Source organism: Heteronotia binoei, chromosome 4, assembly GCF_032191835.1.
Source record: "Heteronotia binoei isolate CCM8104 ecotype False Entrance Well chromosome 4, APGP_CSIRO_Hbin_v1, whole genome shotgun sequence".
In the NCBI taxonomy this organism is placed as follows: Eukaryota; Metazoa; Chordata; class Lepidosauria; order Squamata; family Gekkonidae; genus Heteronotia; species Heteronotia binoei.
Genome location: NC_083226.1, coordinates 38,731,565 through 38,756,391, shown reverse-complemented (window position 1 = coordinate 38,756,391; position 24,827 = coordinate 38,731,565). Strand labels below are relative to the sequence as shown.

Here is a 24,827-nt window from a genome sequence, read left to right as displayed (position 1 = left end):
CAGATAGCAACTCTGTTCATCTAACAGCCATTGCAAGATGCAGAACTTATTGGTAAGTATAGGACCAGCCCCCTGATCTGAAAATCAGTCTAATCTGCCTGCCTGTATCTTAGCCATGATCAGCTTCTCCTTATTCCAGGGTGAGCTTTGAAATGTGTAGCCAACACAGATTATCTTGCACTGAATCGGGTAGATTCTAAATCCAGAGTAAAACAAAAATAAACACTGATTGTAGAACTTGCAAATATGGATGATGTATTATTTTGAGCAGTGAATTGTGTGTGTGTGTGTAAGCTCTAGAACTGACTGACATCATTTTAAAGACAATTGGTTTCATTTATTATTTTGAATTAAGGGGAAAATGTTAAGAAGGGGACCTTCTTTGACTTAAAACTGCTGCCTTTGTCCTTTATAAGTCCTGTCTGTACAACTTGTGACCCATGAGGCTCATTGCAGCCAACTAGTCATCCATGATAGCCCTTCAGTGACTTGATGTGCCTCTCTGCCTCCTATCTGGAACTGCAAAAGATAAGAGGGGGCTGAAACACCTGTTAAGTTGTGTTCTGTGATTGGCTTGGTGGACTGTAAGTTGACTTGGCCTGCTGTAAGCCATCTGCCAATCACTTTTAAAGGTCTAGCACTCTGAACTGCAAAACTACTTACTATAAATCTTATCAAATGTTGCTTTTTGACAGGGTCAAAGGATGTGTAGCCTGAAAGAATACTTAGTCTTTCCTACTAAACAAACACTGCTTAGACAGAATCATGTGTACAAGAGAAGCTGCCTTATAGAGTCAGACTCCCCCCACCCCCCTCATCTCACTAGTATAGTGATTGACTGTGGATTTCCAGGGGTTTGAGCAGTAATTCCTACTGTTTCAAATAGACCAGTGGTCTTCTAGATCACTGTTCTAAGCATGTATTTTCCTCCCTGAGACATGACCCCTTCAGCCCACTGCATCCTTATAATTTACACAGAAGCTGACTTCCATTTCTCACACTTAACTTATGCTACAATTAATCTCCTTTGTATTTGATGATTGCATCAGGCTGTACATCTGACTGTACAATGTTACCCAAGTCAGTCAGCAGAAGCAAGGATTTGCTCTGCCTCAGAGAGTTTATGACTAGATTTAGCTGCTTGGTCCTTCTTATCAGCAGAATGGTAATTTAAGGGAGATTATGGGTCCTGAATCTTATGCATTCCAGTTTGTGCCTGTGCTTCAGAACTGAACATGACTGCATCTCCAGTCTCAGCAATTTTTTAAATTAATAGCAGATGTAGAGTAAGAAGTGGATTTGATTGAGGCTAAGATATTGGGGCTGGGTGGGGGAAGACTAACCCCACACTAATTTTCTAATGTAAACTGTCCCCTGCATATTGCTATAGGCATAGTCAGACAAAATGGCAACCACAAATATTGGAAGAATTGTGTGTCATGCAATCTCATGTTTGGTCTGAGTGCCAAAACTGTAATGAGTGAAAAGAAGTGCTGCTACAATCGCATTTAGTTTGACTTCTAGCAACAGATAAACATTGCTTGAAATTTGGTCTACCTCTCATTTGTTGAATCAACTAGCCAACTCCAAAGTAGTCCTTTCTTCCTTGGCTCTGCCTTGATTCTACTCCTTATGTACCACCATTTAGGTTCATTGGCTTATAGTATTAGGAAAAAGGAATAAAATGATCGTGAATCTCCATAAAAGTCAAGACAGCAGTCAAATGGGGAAATATACTTACCCAATTGCTCCTCCACATGCCTCACCATGTCCTTTGACTTCTGTGCTAATGGACATCCTTATGTGGGCCTAACATTTCAAGAATGGGGAGGGACGGTGGCTCAGTGGTAGAGCATCTGCTTGGGAAGCAGAAGGTCCCAGTTTCAATCCCTGGCATCTCCAAAAAAGTGTTCAGGCAAATAGGTGTGAAAAACCTCAGCTTGAGACCCTGGAGAGCCGCTGCCAGTCTGAGAAGACAATACTGACTTTGATGGACCAAGGGTCTGATTCAGTATAAGGCAGCTTCATATGTTTATATGTTCATCAGTGTAAAATCTAAAATTCAAAGGTCCCAAAAAGTATGGTCCAAAGATAAGTGATGCAGGTTCAGTTAAGAACAATCACATCTGGATCTGGTCAATGCCTGGAAGGGAAATCTACTAGGAATCCCCTGTTGCCTTGAGTTCCATAATGGAAGGTGGAAACAACCTCACAATCCTATGCCTGTCTGCTCTGAACCAAGTGCCATTATGTTCACATGGGGTTTAGTTCCAGGATAGTGTGCTTAGGATCGCAACCTAAATGGGATAAAGGAATGATGAAATAAAAGCCAACTACCCTAAACTCTCATTTTGTAGTCAATTCCCAGCTGTGCTATTAAGGCCTATATTTGGTGGATTTTACTCACGTGTGAAGTACTGAAACATTATACCCACACTTGGCTGTTTGGTCATGCTGTAGCATGACATGGATTAAAGGGCTTTTGGAAGAAGAAGAAGAAGAAGATATTGGATTTATATCCCGCCCTCCACTCCGAAGAGTCTCAGAGTGGCTCACAATCTCCTTTATCCTTTATCTCCTTTATCTCCCTCCCCGACAACAGACATCCTCTGAGGTGGGTGGGGCTGGAGAGGGCTCTCCCAGCAGCTGCCCTTTCAAGGACAACCTCTGCCAGAGCTATGGCTGACCCAAGGCCATTCCAGCAGGTGCAAGCGGAGGAGTGGGGAATCAAACCCGGTTCTCCCAGATAAAAGTCTGCACACTTAACCACTACACCAAACTGGCTCTCTTTTGGACAAGAAGTGTGCCTAGCAGAATGTGTCCACTGTAGCGTAACCCAGCCTGCCAAGGTTTTTAGAGAGCATGCTTAAAGAGTCAAAAAGTAAGGAATAGGTAAAAATAATGAATTGGCTCACAGTGCATAAACTAGGTAATAAAAATGGAATTTACCTGCTCTCTACAGAAAAAGAACAACAGTAATAACGTGAGCTTGAGGAAGATGACAGAGAGATGGCAGCTTCAAGCTGCTACCAAATAAGGTTTATTCCACAGTGTTTTGATTAAAGTAATCTTCCTCAGTGAAGTGAAATACTTTCTTTGCTTTGACAGAAATACACTGGGCTTTTTACAGCTTTTCTAGAATAAGCTCATGTATACGGTAATTAACATATGGAATGCATTACTCCAAGATGAAAAGATGTTCACTAATTTAGATGGCTTTTTAAAAAAGATTAAGGAAAGCCATGGAGGACAGGTTGATTTGTGCCTTTTAGTTATGGAATGTATGTGTTTAGTGGAAACATATCTGAGTACTGGATGCTGGATACGAATAACAAGAGAGAACTATTGTCTTTCTTGTGAGCAGGGCTGGTCCCATCTGTCAGGGAACTCCTGTCACATCATCCTGTGCTGCTGGATGTCCGGACCAGGTTGAGCTTCTGGAGGGCACAGGCACACTCCAAACTGTGCTGCCCCCAAGCAACTGCTTGGGCAGAAAACACTCTCTGAATGTGAGCTTCCTGGACACCCTGTTGGAAAGGGAATTAGGGTTGCTATTTGCCCATTGCGCCACGTTATTCAATGCGGAAGCAAGGGGAAGAACATGGGGTCATCACTTTGGCCATGTAAGTGCAAATGATGTCACCATGTTGCATGACGCTCTAGGATTTAGCTGAAACTCTATGGTTTAGTTTTGGAGTGTCCTGAAATGTGGTAATGTCACTTCTGGCTATGTAGCCTTCAGTGACATCACGGAATCAGAAGTTCACTATTCTGGTAAGCCCTACCCCTGCCATTCTCCTGGATGTTGCCAGCCAAAGACTGGCAACTCTAAAAGGAATGCTGGACTACATGGACTTTTGGTCCAACCCTCCAGGGCAGTCCTTAAATCTACTCACAGAGTGAGGTTTGCTCCAATAAATTATTGGCATGGCACTGTGTACCGTTTCACATTTCATTGCAGGAGAGTATATGGAGCAGGGAGCTGCAGGAGGTTCCAGATCTTCCACGAGCATCCTGCTGTGATACAATTTTTCAAATAGGCGTCTGCTGTGATACCATACTACAAGTAGGTGTCTCTCTAAAAAGCTTACGAGCTCTAGACTCCCTTCTGTTTAGAGTTGCCCACTCCTTTTCTTCACTGCTTAGCACTGTGGCAAGAGGAACCACACTGCATGTAATGCAGATTTTTCCATGGGGAGGGACTGGGGGTGGGGAGAGAATGCATCTAGTCCAAATGACAGGTTAATTAGGCACGTGAATACCAAGTGTGATTCCAGAAGTGAAAAGAGCAGCAGAAATGCATGCCAGGATTTTGGAGGAAAATGAAATCTGTGTTAGTTCTTTAATGTTTTAGTGAGTGGAGTGAGAATGCTTAGAATCAAAATTTCCTCGAGATTATAGACCGTCTGGAAAAGTGAAGGAAGAAGAGTAAAAACAGAACAAAGACACAGGAATAGGTGCAGTGAAAAGGCAGTTTTATTTACTTTTAATACTATACAGAGAGAAGGAAAAAAAACAGAAAGTAGCCACAGTTACAGCATGGCTGTTGCTGGCAGTGTTCGGAAATCTTTTTTTGTTTATTTGTGTGTCTTTGATTTTTTTTTTTTATCTAAGAAAACAAAAGGAGGAAAAAAGCATATACAGTCTCAAAAAGTACACTTCAGGTTACAAAGGACAGCAGCTTTTTTCAGCAATCCTAATCCAGTAGTTAGCCCAGCAGTGTCTTTCTTTCTCCCCTGTAAAAATGGGATTTTATTTACAGTGGCTTCCAAAGAAAGAGGGTGGTTGTTGTTTTTTAAAAAAAACTAAACTGCAACTTTAAAAAAAGAGGGAAGAAGAATCTCACACACAACTTACATTCGGCAGAAAGCTGCATTTTACACAACATTTTCTTGGGCCTCAATGCAGATTTTTCAATTTTTTATGGCACATAGGAAATCTTTTAGAGATTGAGTGTGTGTGTCCTTTTAAAAACTAGTATTGCACTTGCCACTAAAATTCTACCAATTTTTAAAAACGGATTTATTTATTGCCTTGGTCTGGTACTTAAAATTAATGTTCCCTCTAATTTTTCCCTCTTCTGAGCGAAGCAGTTTACATCCTGAGCAGAATATAACTGCTGTAATCTTAAAATGAGCAATGGGCAGTGCAGATGGCTGCTGAATGGAACTTTCTGTGTTAATGAGCAGCCTCTTCATGCACAACTTCAACAGAAGTTACAGGAGATCTCACCACAGTATGTGCCTTGAATCCAAATGAGAAAGGTGGACTATAAATAGCGTAAATAAATGAAAGTGAATAGCCATACTGTGGCTAGCCATAGGGCAAAAAGAATTACAATCGGCCAGTCTTAAAGTGCATGAAAAGAATCTGAAAGAGAGGAGTCCTCTTTAAAAAAAAAAAAAAAATTGTGTGGTTACAATCCAACCAAAGATAACACACTGTTAAATTCCACTGGCTTCAATTAGGGAAATTAAAGAACATTTTCCTCTTTAACATCAGTGGGTCTTAGAAGTCGGCTTTGGTTGCACTGAGCACTTTAAGACACTCCATAATTTAAACTAGACTATTACGACCAGTACAGACAATGTGTCCTGAAGTGCCTCTTGAAAATACATGCTTATTAAGGTGGGTACTGTGCATGAACAACTGTGTCTGGTTATTTACAGCAATGGGATCTTCCATGACATCATGCATTCTTGACAATACTTATAAACCAAAGGCTGAATCCAAAGATCCTTCCCCCAGCAGAAGGTAGGTAACTTTTTGCTTATTCCCTCTTCCAATGGGAATCAGCACTTCACCCCGCAGGGGATGCCAGGAACAGCATTTTAGGGAGCTCAGGAGGGTGTAGTCAGAGAGCAATATGGTAAAAATCAAGGCCTTCTGCTGGTGAAAGAGACTTGCACCTGTGGGATATGACCACTGGATTCAGCCTATGAAAACATGTGTGTGTGTGTATTTACAATGCATAAGGGGTGAAACTCAGTTGCTGCCCTATTATAGATAGAGGCTTCATAGCCACAACTGGTGGAAGTTTAAAGCTATTCTACATAGAATGTGGTTACACTAGTTAAAATTTGAACACTACCTCACCCAACTGCAGATGAGAAGACTGCACTTTTGGTGTTTTCCGTGTAAGACAATTCCGGTTGAAAATTAGGTAGTGGAGCTTAGGTTACAATTTCCCCAAGGATATTCCTAAAACTCTTTTCTGCAGCAAGCTATACCCTGCCCATTTCCTACCTGCGCATGGCAATTGCTAGAGAAAGCATGGAAATTCTCATTATGTGATGGCTGCTTATAAATGCTATAGGCAGTTTGGGGAACTGAGAATCTCTTGTCACTGGGAAGTGACAACTTCTATGACAACTTCATAGGAGCTGTTTAATGTGCTGTAAACCCAAGTCCTCAGGAAATGGAAAGAAATAAAGTACACAATTAAGAGCTTATGCTCCACTGAATTAGCAATACTAACAACCCAGCCTATATAACGTGACTCAATGTAAGTCCTAAGTAAGACTGCTTCTATGAAAGAACCAAAGCACACGTTATGTTTTTTTCATGAGTAGAATCCTGGTTTCCTGGACCCAACTCATTTTTCACCCAGTCACACAGCAGCTGTGGGGAAGGTATTATAAAAGTCCCAGCTGGACTCAGAACACAGCAGGGGGGAGAAGATTCATTCCTGTGCCTTTATGGGAGGAAACTCAAGGAAATCTCCTCCCTGGAGGAACATATTCCATAATAAGAAGATATTGGAAGAAGAAGAAGATATTGGATTTATATCCCGCCCTCCACTCCGAAGAGTCTCAGAGCGGTTCACAGTCTCCTTTACCTTCCTCCCCCACAACAGACACCCTGTGTGGTGGGTGGGGCTGGAGAGGGCTCTCACAGCAGCTGCCCTTTCAAGGACAACCTCTGCCAGAGCTATGGCTGACCCAAGGCCATGCTAGCAGGTGCAAGTGGAGGAGTGGGGAATCAAACCCGGTTCTCCCAGATAAGAGTCCGCACACTTAACCACTACACCAAACCTGCAGTTGGGAATTTCTGCTTGTAAAACACTTTGGGGGGGGGGGGAGAGTAGCAATCCCATGACAATCTAGAGCGAACTACACAAGAGTCTTGTCAAATGGATTTTTATCGGATGCAGAAACATCTAACTTTCTCTGAATGCCCAAATTTTAAAATATTTTATTATCAAAGTATCATCGAAATGCTCAGGGCCAAACTAGATCTGATGGTGTATTGGAACCAATTTCCTGGATATGGGTGGCTCCAGTTGACATTAAAAGATTACAGAACTCCCTTCAATCCATCTAGAGTTACTAGAACAGCACTTGTACCTCAACAGAAGTTTCTGTGGGGAGCAGAGACATGTTAATTGCTGTTGCTAAGAGACTGCAGTGTCCCTTCCAAAGCAAATCCAGAAGTGATGTCATTTCACCAGGGGCTGCTCTAGGATTCTACAGGAAGTCTATGGTTTTATCAACACCAATTTCCCCTACATTTTCTTCCTGCTGTTCTACAGACTGCTCCTGCACATGCAGAGTACATGCATGGCACATTCTGATCATTCAGATGGCCCAGAAATGCAACATTCAAGTGCTTCAACAATTTGCTACTGGGAAGTACTGGAGACTATTTAAAGCGTGTGGAAGACATCACAGGACAAGGTAGGAGTGGGAGTGGCATGGAGGCCAGATGTGTGTGTGTGAACATGCCTGTTTGATTTGGAGGGGAGGGGTGGCTATGGCAGGCCAAATAGCTCATGTGATTGCACCCTAAATCTCCCCCCGCCCTCTTTTCTTCAGCAAACTCCAGTACTGAAGCTAAAACTATGGTCTGCTGCAGGGCTACCAAGGGCCACTATGACCACTCAGACAAAAATTTCCTCTCACCACCAAGACTCAAGCTAAACATCATATGAGAACAAATTACATGACTACTCAACTCCATGGGCTCCCCAAGGTGACCACAACAGTTGCAATTTTGCTGTGCTAATCATTACCTGAGATGTGGAAAGCTGAGTTTTGTAAGATCTTAGAAGCTAAGCAAGGTTGGTATTTAGAAAGGAGAACACCAAGGAAGACTCTGAAGAGAAAGGCAATGGCAGCCCACCTCTGTGCCTCACTGTCTGTGAAAGCTCCTTGCTGTGGTTGCCGTAGTTATTTGTGACATGATAGGCATATAATCACTACCTCCCAGCAGCTCTGCTCCACTAAGAGAAAACAATTTGGAAAGTGATGCAAAAAGGAGAAAAGCCAGGGGGAGGGGGGGAGGTTCTCCTGTATTCCTTCTCATGTTAGAAGAGGCTCCACCCCTTGATTCTATGTGATTGGGTCAGGTTACAAAGGAAGCCTTTGGTGAAGTGCCCTCAAAAGGCCTGCTCCTTGTTGTTGCTTTCATCCATTTGGTCTTCCTCGTCTATAGCTCAGTGCAGTTCCCACTAATGCCCAGGACAGTGTAAGCATGGGAGGCAGTGTCCAGTAGTTGTAGCAGGGGCCTGATGGCTGGCAGTGGGTCCCCATTGTGGTGTGGGCTTTGGCCACTGCTAATAGGCACTGATCCCTGATGCAATGCAAGCCCTGGTGAGGCACATTTGTACATACAACAAATTGCTGTTGCAGTCAGACAGACTCTGTGCCTTTAATGAAGCAATACAGAGAGACACTTGTGCTTTTTAAAGGCTTGGCTCCTGTTGCTCATGAAAGTATCCCCTGGCTCCTGTATTAATACATACAAACTGTTGGTGGAAGCCTCTACATTTATAACTATGAAAATAACAATACGCATAATGTAGGAATTATAACCTTCAGCCTTTAGTGGTAATAGCTTATTTTCCTCTGGACATGTTTTCTCTATCAAATGAAAACACTGGGGAAAACATGAAAAGACAGCAGGATTTTCTTAACAACTAGTTGTGACCTGCTGTTAGAGGAGAAAAACAGATTTTTATAAAGTATTTCTACTGTTTAGATCCCTATTTTGATACCTGATTTAATCAGATTCATGATCAGTGTCTTATATTCAAGATATGATAATAAACGTAAAATTTCTCCTACCCACTTCTTATGTCAGTGCTCCTAAAATATATGCGGGCCCAAATATTTAGGTGAGACTTCACACACATTTACGTTATTAACCCCGCTACTCTCCCCCCATTGAGACAGGACATAAACGTGACTGGTGGAAAATGTTGGTGGAGGGACGTTTATAGGGCAGAACTGATGAAAGCATTCAGCAATCCCTTCTATTACTCCTAAAGAGTTTACTTGCTTTGATAAGCAAAAGCTTAAAAACTGGGGTGTATGTTTTAAAATAAATGAATGTCCCTGCTTTTGTTAGGTTTGTTTTACTCATCAAATTTAAGGACATGCAAGCTGTACTGGGGTGTGTGTGTTAAAGATCAACAGAGGACACACAGAGAAAAAGAAAATAAGAATTCCTTTCTAGATGGTTGGCAGTGATATATAGGCTTCCCTGAAAGTCAACATCTAGTGATGAAAACTTTGCTTTGCATTTGTTAAATTCACCCTCACCTCAGTATAAGTTTTGTTCTGAGTTGTTTGTTGCTATCAGTCAAACAATCATCACCACAGTTGTCACAAAGACAGAGGTGAATACAGACATTAATGAAGTAGGAACTAATCTTGGCAAAGCCTTTGTATTGCCATGCCAACTGGCCAAGCGAACTCTACCTTATTTGCACATCCAATCAGGAGTCTCAGGAAACAGGGGAATTGTAAAATCTTCCTCATGACTGAGCAAGAATCTACAGATGACCCGTTTATCATGTGTGGCTTGGTAAATTACTGATTGATAAATGGTCACCTGTTTTTAGCAAGCTGGCAAAGTAATGCCACCAGGGCTGGACAGCCCTAAGCAATGCCACATTTAAGAAGTTCCCCATAGCATTACAAAAAATGTGCATTTTTCTAAAATTTAAAAACTGATAATAGCCTCATCATCTGAGGCTCTAAGCTGCATTGTACACCTTGCGCTAGAATGCCACCAATGGATAATCAGTATATAACGTCCAACTTTCCCCCAGTCTTTTATATTACAGCAAAATGAATGGCAGCTTATAGCTGAAGTCCAAGAATGTGCCATCCTAGATATTTCTGAAAGAGATAATTGTGCCTTTTCAGATAGAGAGGAAAACAGAAAGAGAATGTTGTGCGTATGCAGCTTTGGAACACAGCCTGCATTTCGGGGGAAAGAAAACGATGGGGTAGGGAGAGAATTAAAATTCAAGAGTGCTAAGGCAACCTGTCCAATGGCACATCATACCTAGTTTGTCATTCATTTCGATAACATCACAAAGGCAAACCGGAGGAGTTATGTAAACGTATACTATACAGTACATCAGCCACAGGAAACCAAGTAGAGTAAACAACCCTGTAATTCTTTTCTTTCTGCATTGGTATTCCATCAATCAAAAGGAACGGCTTGGTCAGTATGGTTACAGTCTCTTATGTTTCTTTTTCTTTAAATCAGAAAAGAATGACATAATTTTTAGGGGAGAAATCAACGTGAAAACTAAAATCTGGTATAGTTGTAGAAAGTTGGAAAATACAAAATATTTTAAAAATTGTACAAGTTATTTAGCCTAGGAAAACATGCTGAAAAGATTTTTCACCCCTTCTTTTCTTATTTACAAAAGTTAAGGCAAAATATTCATTGTGCCAAACAATCATTAATCATTTCTGGCTAAGTTTCTTGCTTTGAATATTTTCTGTGCTGGAATGACAAACATATGATCATAGTACTGGTTAAAAAGGTAGAGCCATCTTGTTGATAAACCATCTAGGCTAAGAGCATACCAACATTAGAGTCTTGCAGCTGGTTTAACATTCTTCCCAGGGAACGCTGAGGCCCCTAGTATGGAAAGATGCAATAAACTGAGAAACACGAAGTCTCAGCCCTCTTCCCCAATGATATTCCCCAGATTTCTTTGGGAAAAGCATGATAGCTGAAGTGATCTACAAATGACTGACTATCTATCATGAAAACTAGCCATCAACTCTTTCAGTGATTTTGGATTGACTGGACTTTCTATTTCTAGAGGTAAAAACAATGGGGAAGAAACCAAATTAGCCCCACATTCAGCAATGATATAATAAATATATATCTCAAATCAGCTACCTCAATTCATATATGAGATATTCAATTAACTTTCATGTTGGGGATTTAAATGAAAAGGTCATGCCTTTGATCATCTGGATCATGCATATATTAGAACTCTGTGGCAGCTTTTGATTATGCTCTATATTTTTATACTTTGGAATGCAGATTTAATTAACCATTGTAGAAAAATCAAGGCTGGTTGACTTCACTAGGATGTGTGATCCAAAGAGTGCTGCTCAGAATCCTACTCAATGGGCTTACTCCCTGGGACATGTTCTTATGATAGCACGGTAAATGTGCTTAACTTTGGATAGATCTTTGCTACTTTTTTTTGGTAGTTTGTTTTGCTTGATAATAACTAGTCTCTGGCAGGGCTTTTTTTTGTAACAGGAACTCCTTTGCATATTAGGGCACACCCCCTGATGTAGCCAATCGTCCTGGAGGTTATAGTAGGTCCTGTAAGCTCTTGGAGGATTGGCTACATCAGGGGTGCGTGGCCTAATATGCAAAGGAGTTCCTGCTACAAAAAAAAGCCTTGGTCTCTGGAAAAGAGTTCTGATACTACCCACTAAAAACTGGAATGCCTCTGGTTTAAAATGGACTGGAGTGCACTAATACATCCAAGATGTTGCTTATTTGAGGCATTATTAATCTGAGGCAATCATGGAAATTCCAGGTCTGTGATGCATCATACAGTGGTCTGTATTTTGTGCTCTGCCTTACCATTAAGCATTAAACTTTGCTGTGCCATTTCAATTAAGGTTGCCAACTCTTTGTTGGAGATTCTGGAGGTGAAGGGCAGGGCTTATAATGTCATAAAATCTACTCTCCAAATCAGCCATTTTCTTCATGGGAGCTGGTCTCTGTCATCTGGAGACTGGCTGTAATTTTGGGAGGTCAGCAAGCTCTGCTATTTTATTAAATTTCAAAGGGATATGAAGCCCCTGTCAAAATACTAATTGGTGGCATTTCCTTCATCAGACTATAAGACATGGGTTCAAGAGAAGTTCATTCAGAGGCACACAACATGGCCATTAACATATAGGGTTGCCAGGTTTTAATGGGCTGCTGGTGGGGGACTGTGGTCCTCTCCCTCAGAGTCTTCTTTGTTTGTGCTTTGCAATGACATCACCTGGAAGTGACATCATTGTGCTGGGCATTGAGTGGGGGATGCTCTATCATTTGGGGGTGGACACTATGGTCATCATTTCCATGGCAGTGGGTTGGAGGCCCCAAAATCAGGGGAATCCCCACTCCCAGTGGTAGAATGGAAACCCCACTAATATACCACTTGGTGTTTGGGGCATAAGAGTATCCAGCTTCATGGCTTCATGTCTGACAAAGTGAGTTTTGCTTTCTGAAAGCTTAGAGCCTGGTACATTTTGTGGATCTCTAAGATATTACTGGACTTAATTCCACCCCCCCCCCCCTACAGACTGACACAGCTACCTACTAGATACCAGCTTCACATGGTGGTTGTGAAGCTGTTAATGATGCAGAAATTACGCTGCCCATTTAAAAGGACTGGGCAAAACTTTGAAATTGTCTTCCAGTTTGGCATTCTAAAGCCAATATCTAAGTATGGAAATAGTTCCACATGGCCATTGATGCTTTTGCCTTTCTATTACTCTAACATGCACTTCTCCCATTTTCATGGACTTAGAAGGATATTAACTGATTTGCCCTGTCCATCTGTGTCACTATAAGTTCATTGTGATTGGTTTCTTTGATTTCTCTATGATACACTGCGACTATGGTCTCTATGATCATTTAGCTATGGAGTCCTGATCTGGCTGGATGATGTTATCTCTTCTGTGATGATCCAATCTACCTTTAGAAGACTATGATCCTATGCATGCTTCTGTGGAAATAAGTTCAAATGGAAACCAAGCACAACATACTGCCAAGGAAATGTTTTCTGAAGACCAGAATGTCTCATCGATCTTACTGCTTCCATTCTGGCATTTCTTACATGAAAAGCTACCATGCCTAGGCATCGTTCCTAATGGCACAGAAAGAAAAGAGTTCAGAGCAAAAACGTCGTTTCACACGAAGTTTAAAGCTAACAGTGAATACAGTAAAAGCACCATTCAAGAGAGAACAGGTACACTGTGAAAAACAACCTCCACCTCTGGAAGAGGCTGTTGTTGAGTCTTCTCTTAGATTTATTCCAAGGTATGAAATTCCTCCTTGGCTGAAGTTATTATAATGCCACTAGAAAGTACAGTTTCTAATTGAAATATCACATATATTAGTATGGGGGTGTCTCCACTGGATAATGGGACAAAATACCAGTGGAATGCAGTTTATAAAGAGGCTCACTGTAGTCATGATAAGAATCTATTATTTTCCAACAGCCTCCAGTTCCAGGAGATCCACCCATCCTTCCTTCCACGAGATTTCAACAGAAGGCTAAGATGCCTTTAAAAAATGAGCAAGGGTTTTCTATCAAAATTCTTATGAAAGCTTTAACCCCAGTGGACTTCATATGGGAGTTCTGCAAGATTACAGACTGAAAAAGATGTGACATCTGCTCATTTGTGAATCCGCCATGGGTACATTTATCAAGAAATGCTTCTTTGAAATAATGGGCCTGTTCAGATATTGTTTGTCCCTGGGGAGAGACTGTGAGAGGGCCTGAGGCTCATTCACACTCACTCCCACACACACATCAACACACATTTCCTCACTGCTCTTGTGCTTATCTCACCATGGGAGAAGTAAATATGATCCTGCTATTTTCAGAATATGGGATATCCCTGCATTAGAAGAAACGCTCTTTAGGGTCAGATCATATTGATCTCACACAGGATCAGGAGAGGTCCCATGATCAAATAATCATGGGATCGTCTACTTGTTCTTTACTTCTGTGGTGGTGACAGCAAGGGATGGAGTTCATCTGTCCCCAGGGCCCATTTCATGCTCTTCCCAGGAGCAATTCTTGCAGGAAAACAGTCTCTGAATATGTCCAATGAGATAGCAAAACTAGGCAGAGGATTTTTCTTTTACTGTGAGACCTCTTTTACATTTCACAGAGCATTTCTGACACTAAAATGAGAAAGCGAAGGGCTATTTTGCTGAGCTTTTTATGAAAACAAGGGAGACAATTTAGAAGGAATGTCAGTCAATGAAGCTAGATAGATCTCTGAATTGCTTGATGTTAGTACATAGTTACCAATAATTTAACCAGTAGGGTCTTGCATATCAGATTTCAATTTTTGCAGAGGCAGACAATGGCAAACCACCTCTGGACGTCGCTTGCCTTGAAAACCCTACAGGGTCACCATAAGTCAGCTGTGACTGGATGGCACTTTCCACTTCCATTTTGATTTTGCTGCTCCCACTATCCAGGTCAAAGGTGAAAACAATACTCTATAGGCTACACTTACATGATTACAGGTACATATTGAGAAATGAGTCCTTTTCACCTTGAAAAACCAGAGGCTGTTCTGCATTCTTTTCACAGGAACTATTTGAAATATATTATGCGTACATTAAACCAACGATCATATATCAGGGCACAGCAGCCAGTCCACAAACCAATGCAGACACTGTTATTGAAAGCCAAGGAATTAAAACTCAGTATCTATGTTTTAGTTGTGGCTACTGCTGGACCTTTTTCACCGCATGCTTAGTTAAGTTTGAATGTAAGGAGATGCAACAGATTCACAATACTGTAAGCTGGAAGATTTGGAAAAGGCCAAACTTTTTTTCAGTCTCAGTCTGGGATTACACATTGATCCATGGTGATGACCAATGTTGAGATTTTGATGTGACACCTTCAACTCCAAGGCCGCTATTCAGCACACAGTTGCATACACAAGTTCCATTGAAGCCAACAGAGTTACCCACATGGGATTCTATACCATCAATTAACCAAATACTTGTGCTGTGAAAAGTTCAATCTGCTCAACAGAACTTCTGCAGAAGTCCCTTGCAAAGCCAGGCAGACTTAGTGTTTACACAGCATAAGTCCTTGGTGGATTGAATATCCCTTCACAACCCCCAGCAATTTATTGAAACCTACACGTGAAGAAGTCTTGTTGAACAGTTTACAGACTTCCAAGATGCAAAGTCATATTTGGAAAGGAAGGGGCCTGAATGTTACGACAGCAAAACAACAGCATGACCAAAGGCCCTCTCCCCTTGCTCCAGTAAAAAAAAGCAACACAAAACTATTTAAAAAATTCATTAAAATGCAGTTTAAGGCTCACACAGATGTGAAACTGTCCTGCAAAAATCCTGGGAGGCTGATCATACCTGCTAGATATATAAAGTAAAATTCTTCATATACATTTATATGTTTTATAAATATATTTAATACATAAATATGCACATTTACACACAGCCACCTATGCATATTCATATATTATATATTTATAGGTAGATATATATATATAGATCTGTTTCAAATAGGAAAGTGTTTTTGTTCACTTTCTGCTTATGTCTCACCTTTGAAAAATAATTCTAAAACAGTGCATCGGGTGAGCAATCATTATTTTCACAACTCAATCTCCCTTGAAGAGCTAGAGAAAAAAAATCAGAGCAACCCAACTGCAAGGCATTGGAGGCAGTCCCTTCCAGTTCACAGTACTGCAGTTAGAAAAATACAGTGAGGTCTAAGGGAGTGATGGAGCACGTGCTGCTCGGAAGAAGAGGAAGAAAAGGAAGAAGTGGTCACATGACAATACAGCATTGACAGCGCTTTTTCTTTTCTGTACCTGGGACTTTTTCCATCGGTAGACTCTCTTCTTTCCCCTCCGGTGAGGAGGGTTCTGTTGTGTCCGAGGTGGGTCTCCCAGAAACTAACTCAGCTGCGTTTCCATCCATGGTTGACACATCTGTCACAGTCTTCTCACGCAAGGACTTCTCATCATCTTCGTCAATGAGGACCAGTTCGGCCTTGATTGTCTCATCGTAGCCCAGCACTTTTTTGGTCTCCTCTTCATCTTCAATGTTTTGGTAACCCATAAATATCATTGTGACAGGGTGATCTGAACTGGCTTCTGGGACTTCATCCCCAGAGAGCTTTGCTTGGTGTCGAGGGTTCCCGGAATGTCTTTTGCTAGATTTGTGCACCATCTCTAGTTTCGCCTCCTTGAAGAGCATCTGTTCCTTCATATGGCTGAGGTTTCCATCAGCTATTGTGTTCCTCTCTGATACAGTCCCTCCTCTTATGCTTGATTGTCCAGCTTTCTGAATAAGTTCATCTACGTCCTTTGAGCTCAACTTATGTACTCCGTTTTCTATCACTGCACCTCCAGGGTGCATCTCATAGACTACTTTGGTACCATCGTCATAGACTTTGATTCCTCTTTGATGGGCTCCTTCTGGGCCAATGGGGGATGTAGAGAGAATCTTGGTCTCTCCTGTCTGTTTGTCTTTCTCCACATTAATTTCCATGCCGTACAATGCTTGAATGGAAACAAGAGAGGAAGTGCATGTTATAACAACAAAAAGCATGTGAATGGTTAATTAGCCACACAGACAAGCAGACTACTGTGCCCTGCCCCCAATGCAGCTCTTCCCAAAGTGCCAAGCATTTTATGTTAGCAGAATGGTGCATACTGTGAAAGAGAAGCAGCTGTTATCCTACAGAAGCTGATGCAACTGGTGCTAGCCACACCTTTCAGGCCTAGAATGGATAGTGTCCCATATTATTATTGAACATATGTTCAAAACAGTCTGTTAAATGGCAGAGATGACAGCAGGTCTACCCCTGTATTCCCCCTGTTGCTTTAAGGGCTAAGTATTTCAAAGCTGTAGGGTCAGTGTACATGTTGTCCACATCTGCCTGCTCAAGACACTGGGGATGTAATACTCAGCACACATGGGTACTTCTCCAGAGGCATACTTTCTTTACCAATGCCATATGTTTCTGAAAGCAGTTCCACTGGCATGGAAACTCCAATTCATCAGGACTATCAGTGTGATACACCCGTGGTGCACACAGCCATTCTGAGAAAACATGTAGTGATCATGGATGAAGTGTGCACCCACCTGTAGAACAGGGCTGAGTTTATGCTGTGATACTGCAAGAGTACAGAACAGCTGCAGACTGGGGTATACTTTATGGAATTCATCTTCCTGGAGGGGGGGGGGGACCCTCAGCTTTTGCTAAAAATGCAGTTTTCAGCCTGGGCAGATCTCTGAAGTTGGAGGAGCTGCTCAATAATGGCACCTTCCTAAGCAGCAGGGCTTTAAAAATTATTATTTAAAGCAGGAATGAACAGGAACGCAGTTCTGGCTGGCTTGGTGTCAGGGGTGTGTGGCTTAATATGCAAATGAGTTCATGTTGGGCTTTTTCTTAAAGAAAGCACTGTGTGAAACAATGGTGATGCCAGGGGGTGTGGCCTAATATGCAAATGAGTTCCTGTTGGGCTTTTTTTTTTTTACAAAAAAAGCCCTGCTAAGCAGAATTATACCTCGTTAAGCCCATTTGTCAAGCTGGGAATAACACTCCTGAGGATGGCACTGTAAGTTACCCACTGGCCTGGGCAATGACTTGCACTGGTTTTTTGTCCCTCCCCCTGACTAAAAGAAATCGGGAAAACAAGAGCAAAATAGTTAACATTGCAGAATTATGAAAAATAAATGAAATAATGCAAATCTGCTTGAATGGTACAACTAGTGCAAGCTGCAAAATTCAGCTTTCCTTGGTGCAGAATTTTGGTTTCATTAGTGGAATATGCACAGCCCTGCCTTAGACTACTAAGATATAGAAGATGTGCTTCACTATCTTCTGTTATGAACATTTGCTCTCCCACAGGCCAGGGACTCAGAAACTTTTCTTGCTGAGCCTTCAGAGGAAGACCTCCCCCATCTTCCCTAAGGCTTATAAAGGCAAATAAAGAAGGACAGTTAAACTGCAGTGCTCTGAGAAGAGGGAGAGATTAAAAGGAATGGATGAAGCAGGTTGATGTGTGCCTGGAATGTACTTTAAGGCCCACAGGAGAGAGACAAAGATGAATATTTTAAAAATCCAGCACAGAAGCAGAATTCCTGGGCTCCCAGGACCATCAGTTGAAACAACTGCAAGCCAAAGAGATACACAGCTCATGCATCTTACAGATCCAGCTACAGTCTGGTTCATGCATACATACACATCATTCGATTGGTCTACACCCCATTATTACAAGCAGGCTCATTTTGCTGCACATGAGATTATTGTAAATGTCATGAGTGGGAGATGAATATATGAACTGACTCCATTGAAAAATACTGCATTCAAGTGGTAAGCGTTCTTTCTGCAGTACGGTATCTGTCATAGTCTGTTCATGCACACAAAGTCACAGTTAATGCTGGTGTCATCAAGAGATGGATGTGTATGTAGACACTATCCCCAAGATACACAGTGTACATTAGGTTTTAAAGAAAAGGGGAAGCGTATATATTTCCCAGAAGGTGCTTAAGAATCCTATGAGGTCTTGTTATTGAGTTATGATGTGGGGCCATATAGTTGGCATTTTGAAATAATCTTAACATGCAGCATTTCTCAACTGTTAAATTCTATTTTAAGGATTCATAAGCTCAACAGTGCATTTTTTATGGTCCATCCAAGCAATGTAGGCTTTTCTTCCCCTGATCCTAGGAAGCAAATAAAAACAGCCCTGGATCCTCAAAGGGGAATTGGAATAAGTGTCTTCTGCTGCTTGAGATTTGAGATCAATGCGCTTCTAAGGGTACAAAAGGATAAATGAGCTTCTAAGGGTACAAAAGGAAAGGGAAAAGGAAAGGGAAAGGAAAGGGCAATTGGTAACCTATTCAATCACTGCGTATTGCGTATTGCAATCCATTGACATTCTCAACCCAACTCCCCATTTTAGGAACACTGCCATTAAAGCAGAGTCTTCTGATGATATTTAGAGCATGAGAACCTTGATAAAGACAAAAGGACTAACTAGATAGATCTGTGAGCAGCCGTGTTGGTCTGAAGCAGTTGAACAAAGCAGGACTCAAGTTTAAGACCAACCAAGTTTTATTTAGAACGTAAGCTTTTATGTGCTCTCTTAAGCACACTTCATCAGACGAGGGGATCAGGTATTGTCTGATGAAGTGTGCTTAACAGAGCACATGAAAGCTTACGTTCTAAATAAAACTTGGTTGGTTTTAAAGGTGAAACTTGAGTCCTGCTTTGTTAAAAGAACTAACCGATGTTAGTTCCACAGAGTGGAAGAAGTATGAAAAAAGAGAATGTAATTTAACTTCTCACTAAGGGTAGCAAAACACACACACACACACAGTGTACAAGATTTCAAAAACTGTTTTTAAGTGAAACATGGTATGATGTATGATCTGAGCATGAAAGATGTTTTACTCTTCCAGAAGGTCATCTTCTTCAAATCACAATCGATCCTTTCTTTATATCCAAAAGGACAGAGTAAACAATTTTAAAGAACAAAGTATTCAAGACATTGGATATCATCATAATAATGGTGTAGCAAGTCTACATTGTTATGTTTATTTATTTGAAAGTTGATTTGCAATGTTAGCTTGGGCTATGATCTCCAAGGCACATCTGGGGAAAGACCAGTGGCCTCCCTGAAAAGAACAATCCAATGAAGAGTGCACTATGAAGATGAAAACTTCTCTTCTTATCAGATCTGATTACTATCCCTTCCTCTTCCTATCCAACCCAAAATAACCATGACGGTCACTTCTGAGACTTATAATGTGGTTGAATTTACTGTGTTGTTTTATGAAAATTCCAATGGATTCAGCCATAATAAATCAGTACAACAATGTGGCATATAATTCTACCATGTTGCACTTTTGAAAGGATCCTCAACATACATTACACAGCCTTTTTAAAATTGTGCTTTTCCATCCCCCCCCCCCCCCCAATCAGTGCTAACACGTGTAAAAGGAGGAATTGCCACCTTCTGTTTTGTCAAGTGACACTGAAGTCTCCAGACTGGTCTATAATCAAGATAGTTTCACTCAGCAGCAAGGCATTTATAGTTATAGGGTGCTTATGCTTGGATCGGAGGAGTTCATTGACTGCAGGGCTAAAGAAAGAATGTGGCTCTTGAAAAACTCCCTGGAGGGTCACTCACAGCTTTTTGCCTTTCTAGAAGGTCCATGAGACAGCAACACAACGCATGGCATATACACACGTAACAGCCTTTAGCAGAAAGCATTCCACATGTACCCAATTTAATCAGTACCAAGTAGGAAGAGTTAATTAAAGTCATGGGTACCATAAAGGGCTTATGAATTAGTCTCCAAAAGTGAGCATACTAACAGTGCCATCCTAGGCCATGCGACACCTTTCTGAGTCCACTGAAGTCAACATGGCTTACGCTACACTATAAGTGGCTACATGAAATAAATAATTGCTGCCCAAAACAGCAGCCTTTTGTGTCAGTCTCTTCTTATTGGTGTAGCTAATGGTATGGCCTAGGACCTGCCTTCCTTAGGGACCGTCTCTCCCCACATGTTCCCCAGAGAGTACTGAGATCGGGCTCTCAAAATCTGCTTGCTATCCCCGGGCCAAAGGAGGCCCGTCTGCAATCCACCAGGGACAGGGCCTTTTCTATAACGGCTCCTTGATGGTGGAACCAGCTGCCGGAAGAGGTGAGGGCTCTGCGAGACCTTGGCCAGTTCCGCGGGGCCTGTAAGACAGCCCTCTTCTGGTGGGCCTATAATTAACTGGCATTAGAAATTCTATAGAAGGTTCAGTGTAGTATTTTGATAGCTCGCTGTTTAAATGTTTTATTATTTTACTGTTTTAACTGTTGTAATTGATGTATTTTAAATTTAAAATTCTATGTTAGATTTTATATGTTGTGAGCCGCCCTGAGCCACTTCGGTGGGAATTATATATAAATTGAAATAAACTTAAACTTAAACTTAAACGTAGGTGCAGCTAATGACCTAGGGACATTATAGTGCTGTCAAGACACAAAGTCAACTGCTTTGAGTCTTCCTTTGATGATAGAAGAAATCTTTAAAAAGTCTTGCACACCTATACACTTGCTAAATCCTGCTCCTAGGATTGCCGGGTCCAGTTCAGGAAATATCTGGGGACTTTGAGGGCGGAGACAGAAGTAAGGTGTGACAAGCATGACTGAACTCCAAAGGGAGTTCTGGCCATCCCATTTAAAGGGACAGCTAACCTTTTAAATGCTTCCCCTCCATTGGAAATAATGGAGAATGGGAGCACCTTATTTTGGGGTTAATAGAATTGGATTCTCTAGTTCAATCTTTTTGAAACTTGGGGGATTTTTTTTAGGAGAGGCACTGGATGCTATTGGGAAAAAAATGGTTCCTCTATCTCAAAAAACAGCTCCCTCTGAGCTTCAGATACCCATGGTCTTCATGGGGTAATAATGGAGTGCCCAGCAGACATCCCCACCAACTTTCTGATAACCCTGAAGTGGGGGGATGGCTTCCAAACCATCGGACCTCCTGCACCCAATTGGGGATTGGCTACCCTATTTGCTCCTTATGTTTCAAAGCCCCTCATATAATTGGCATTATTGTCCAAATAACTTCTAAATGTAAGGATCAGTGTGGTATAGTGGTGAAGAACCACAGACTCTAATCTGGAGAATCAGATTTGATTCCCCACTCTTTCCCATGAAGCCAGCTGGGTGAAGTTGGGCCAGTCACAGTCCTCTCAGAATTCCTTCAGCCCCACCTACTTCACAAGGTGTCTGTTTGTGGGGAGAGGAAAGAAAGGTAATCATAAACTGCTTTGAGGCTCATTAAGGTAGAGAAAAACAGGGTATAAAAACCTACTTTTCTTCATCATCATGCCTTGTCATTAAAGTATGTTTTCCTGGACACGTTCAGCTATATGGTACAGTCCTGCAGTATTATCAGATCACTAACACTGGTGTAGTCCTGGACCATGCAATTTTAACTGTATATGTCAAAAGATTCAATTACTTGGGGTCAAATTTGATGGGCTGCTTGCTAATGAGTTAGGTTTGGGTTCCGCATAAAGTATTATGTGCACGTGGATCAGCAAAGCAGGGAATTAGCTCCCCTCTAGCACTGTTACGACAAAGGAAAACAACTGGAAGGAAAGACAGGACCCCCCTCCCCTTGGCAGCATTCCAAGCCAAAACAGGGTCTCTATTTTTTAACAGACATTCCCCACAGCTGCTATGTAACTATGGTGAAACAAGTCTGGGAAATCCTGGCCAAACTCTTTAGTGCTTTGTGACAACTGGATTGTCTCATCAAAGAGCTTAAAAATGTGTATGTCTCATTTTTCCCCATAAATTCCAGCCACAAGGTTTAATGCAAACCTTGTATAGGAAACAACTGGTGCTTGCACAGGGGACATTTCCTTTCCTGTATATACATGGATGTCTTTAGAATTAATGGCTTTTGCCAAATCTATGGAATCATGATAGGTAAAAACAAAAATAAATATCAACCAGGTCTACAACCTGTATTTGGGACTGCATATGAAGAATGGTAAAAACAGCAGTTTTAGTTAATTGCTACAGAGCAGTGGTGTCAAACATGCAGCCAGAGGGCTCCTATCAGGCTCATGAGCAACTCATTGTCCTCTGCTTCTTTCTCCCTATCTTGCTTCCTTCTGCATCACAACGTGCTTTGCCAGGCTTGCTCAATCGCACAGGAGCAACAAAGCAAAACTCCTCCATTGGGGAGGAAGTGGGGAAAGGAGAACTAGCTTTGCCAGGCTCTCTCAGTTGCACAGCAGAGCTACTGAGCCAAGCGGCTCTTCCTTCTGTTGGCTGAGTAGCTCTTTCAACATACTAGTGAGGTGCATTAGGCTGATTGTGTGTGTTTGTCTGTGTCCTTTATAAAGTTTATGTCTCCCCTAACTGGCATTACATTTTATAACACACATTTATGGCATATCTGGCCCTTATAACAAATGAGTTCGACATCCCTGCTACAGAGGATAGAAACATATATTCCCCTCCTCCCAGCTAGATGTACCATTAATTAATGTGAATGTTCCTTTCTATGTGGGTTTCATTTCCCCATTTTTCCCCAATGAATCTAGTTAGCCCTATGTCTTTTTAACGATAACGTTTTTAGCCTTACTACAATATGTACTGGACACAACATATATAACTTCGGGATGGTATACAGAAGTTCTAAGAAATTGATTTTTTCCATTTTATAAATATATTAAAGATAGAAAAGTACATGTGAATGTTTTCTTTATTGGGCTGGCTAATCATGAACATATGCTTCCCATTGTCCACTTTTTGTTCTGAACAACTTAATACCATAATGAGTGTCAAGGGTCAGCCAGGGCTCAGTGATAGTGAGATCTCCTCACAGGAGGAGGGGATCTTGTGTAGCCAGCCTGCATTTGATAGAAGCTGACCAGCAGAAAAATGAACTGCAAGCATGCCAAGACTTACAGTCAATAGCTGGTGCAGAACAACCTCCACCCTCCAGCCCCAGTTCAGCAGCTAGCTGCCCTCAGCCACTTTTGTGGGAAGGGCGGGATACAAACCATAAATAAATAAAAAAATAAAAATAAAACTCAGTTGGCCATTCCCAGCCCTCCAAGATCACCTGCACCTTTGGAACACTGCAGACAAAGACTGAGAACTAAGTTACATGTTAGATGTCAAAGTGCACACCACTTGGTTTGCCACCAGCTGCCAGATGATAGTGAAGATGAGGCTTTATAAGACTACTCTTGAGCAGCCGGCTGAAGGCAAGATGCATTAATGTATGGCTGTAAAGCCTCCAGAGAGAGGCTTGTTGGGTGTGAATTCAACAGGTACATTAGATGCTGAACTGCCAACACTGCCTGATTGATTCCTGGAAACCTGACCTTGGATGGAGGACTGATTTCTGAACCCCTGACTTTGGGCCAAATACTGCTTTGATTGAGTTCTGAACCCCTGTCCTAGGACTGCATGATGCTTGACTTTGGAAACTCTCTCTGGCTTGGATATTTTGTGAAGCAGAACAGACACTGTAACCTGACACCCAGAGCCTGCAAGTCAGTACACTGTGTGCATACTGGATGACAATAGTACTCTATTGCTTTTCCCTGAAGTGGTTTCCTGCTCTAGAAGAGTCTACACAGAACTGATACAAATATTTATCATGGCAGGATATAATCAGTTTCCAAAAAGACCAGTTGGCTCAGAAGTCCCCGGCCAAGCTATGCAGCCTCCTGATCTAAAGCGCTTTATAAAAGCATTTATCACCTATTGTAATAGTGAACTCCTGGAGATAAATGAGGATAAATCTAAGATCATGGCATTCAAAAAATCAAAATCAGTTTATGAATTTTATGATGGAACCCCCCCTGAGCCTGCTTGAGGGGAGGGCAGGATACAAATATAATAAATACATACTGTAACTATATAAAACAAAACAAACAAAAGATGGAAAATAGGTTGATGAATTTAGGTGCTAGGGAACTGTGTTCCAGTCCAATCTATCCTCATTCAAGCATGTTCAGTATCTTAAATTGAAAACTGATTTAACTCTGCTGGCTTTAAGGAAGTTTTTCTATATAAAGGGAGCTCAGTATGTGTCAGCACTTTTGAAGGCATATAAAGCACTAGTGATATCATGCATATTGTATGGATCCCAGAGTTGGTTTCTGGGCCCAATAAAATTGTTTGATAAATTTCAGTTAATATTCCTTCACAAAATACTCGCTTGACCCACCATGCATAGCTTCCTCAGTCATACAACTTGAATCTGGAAAGCCATCATTAGCTTCAAGTGCGGACTGC

At 41.6% G+C, this 24,827-nt stretch overlaps 1 protein-coding gene across 3 annotated transcripts in view; it reads right to left on the bottom strand.

The window, feature by feature from the left end:
• Nucleotides 1–24,827, bottom strand: part of PALM2AKAP2 (PALM2 and AKAP2 fusion) — a 163,062-nt gene that overhangs the window by 130,743 nt on the left and 7,492 nt on the right. For 2 of the 3 annotated variants that reach the window (XM_060237148.1, XM_060237146.1), the window contains one exon: nt 15,852–16,544. The exons of the other annotated variant lie outside the window; for it this stretch is intronic. In XM_060237148.1, the coding sequence (XP_060093131.1) occupies nt 15,852–16,533 (682 nt within the window). In that variant the 5' untranslated portion in view covers nt 16,534–16,544. The remainder of the gene's footprint in view (nt 1–15,851; nt 16,545–24,827) is intronic. 3 annotated transcript variants of the gene reach the window in all.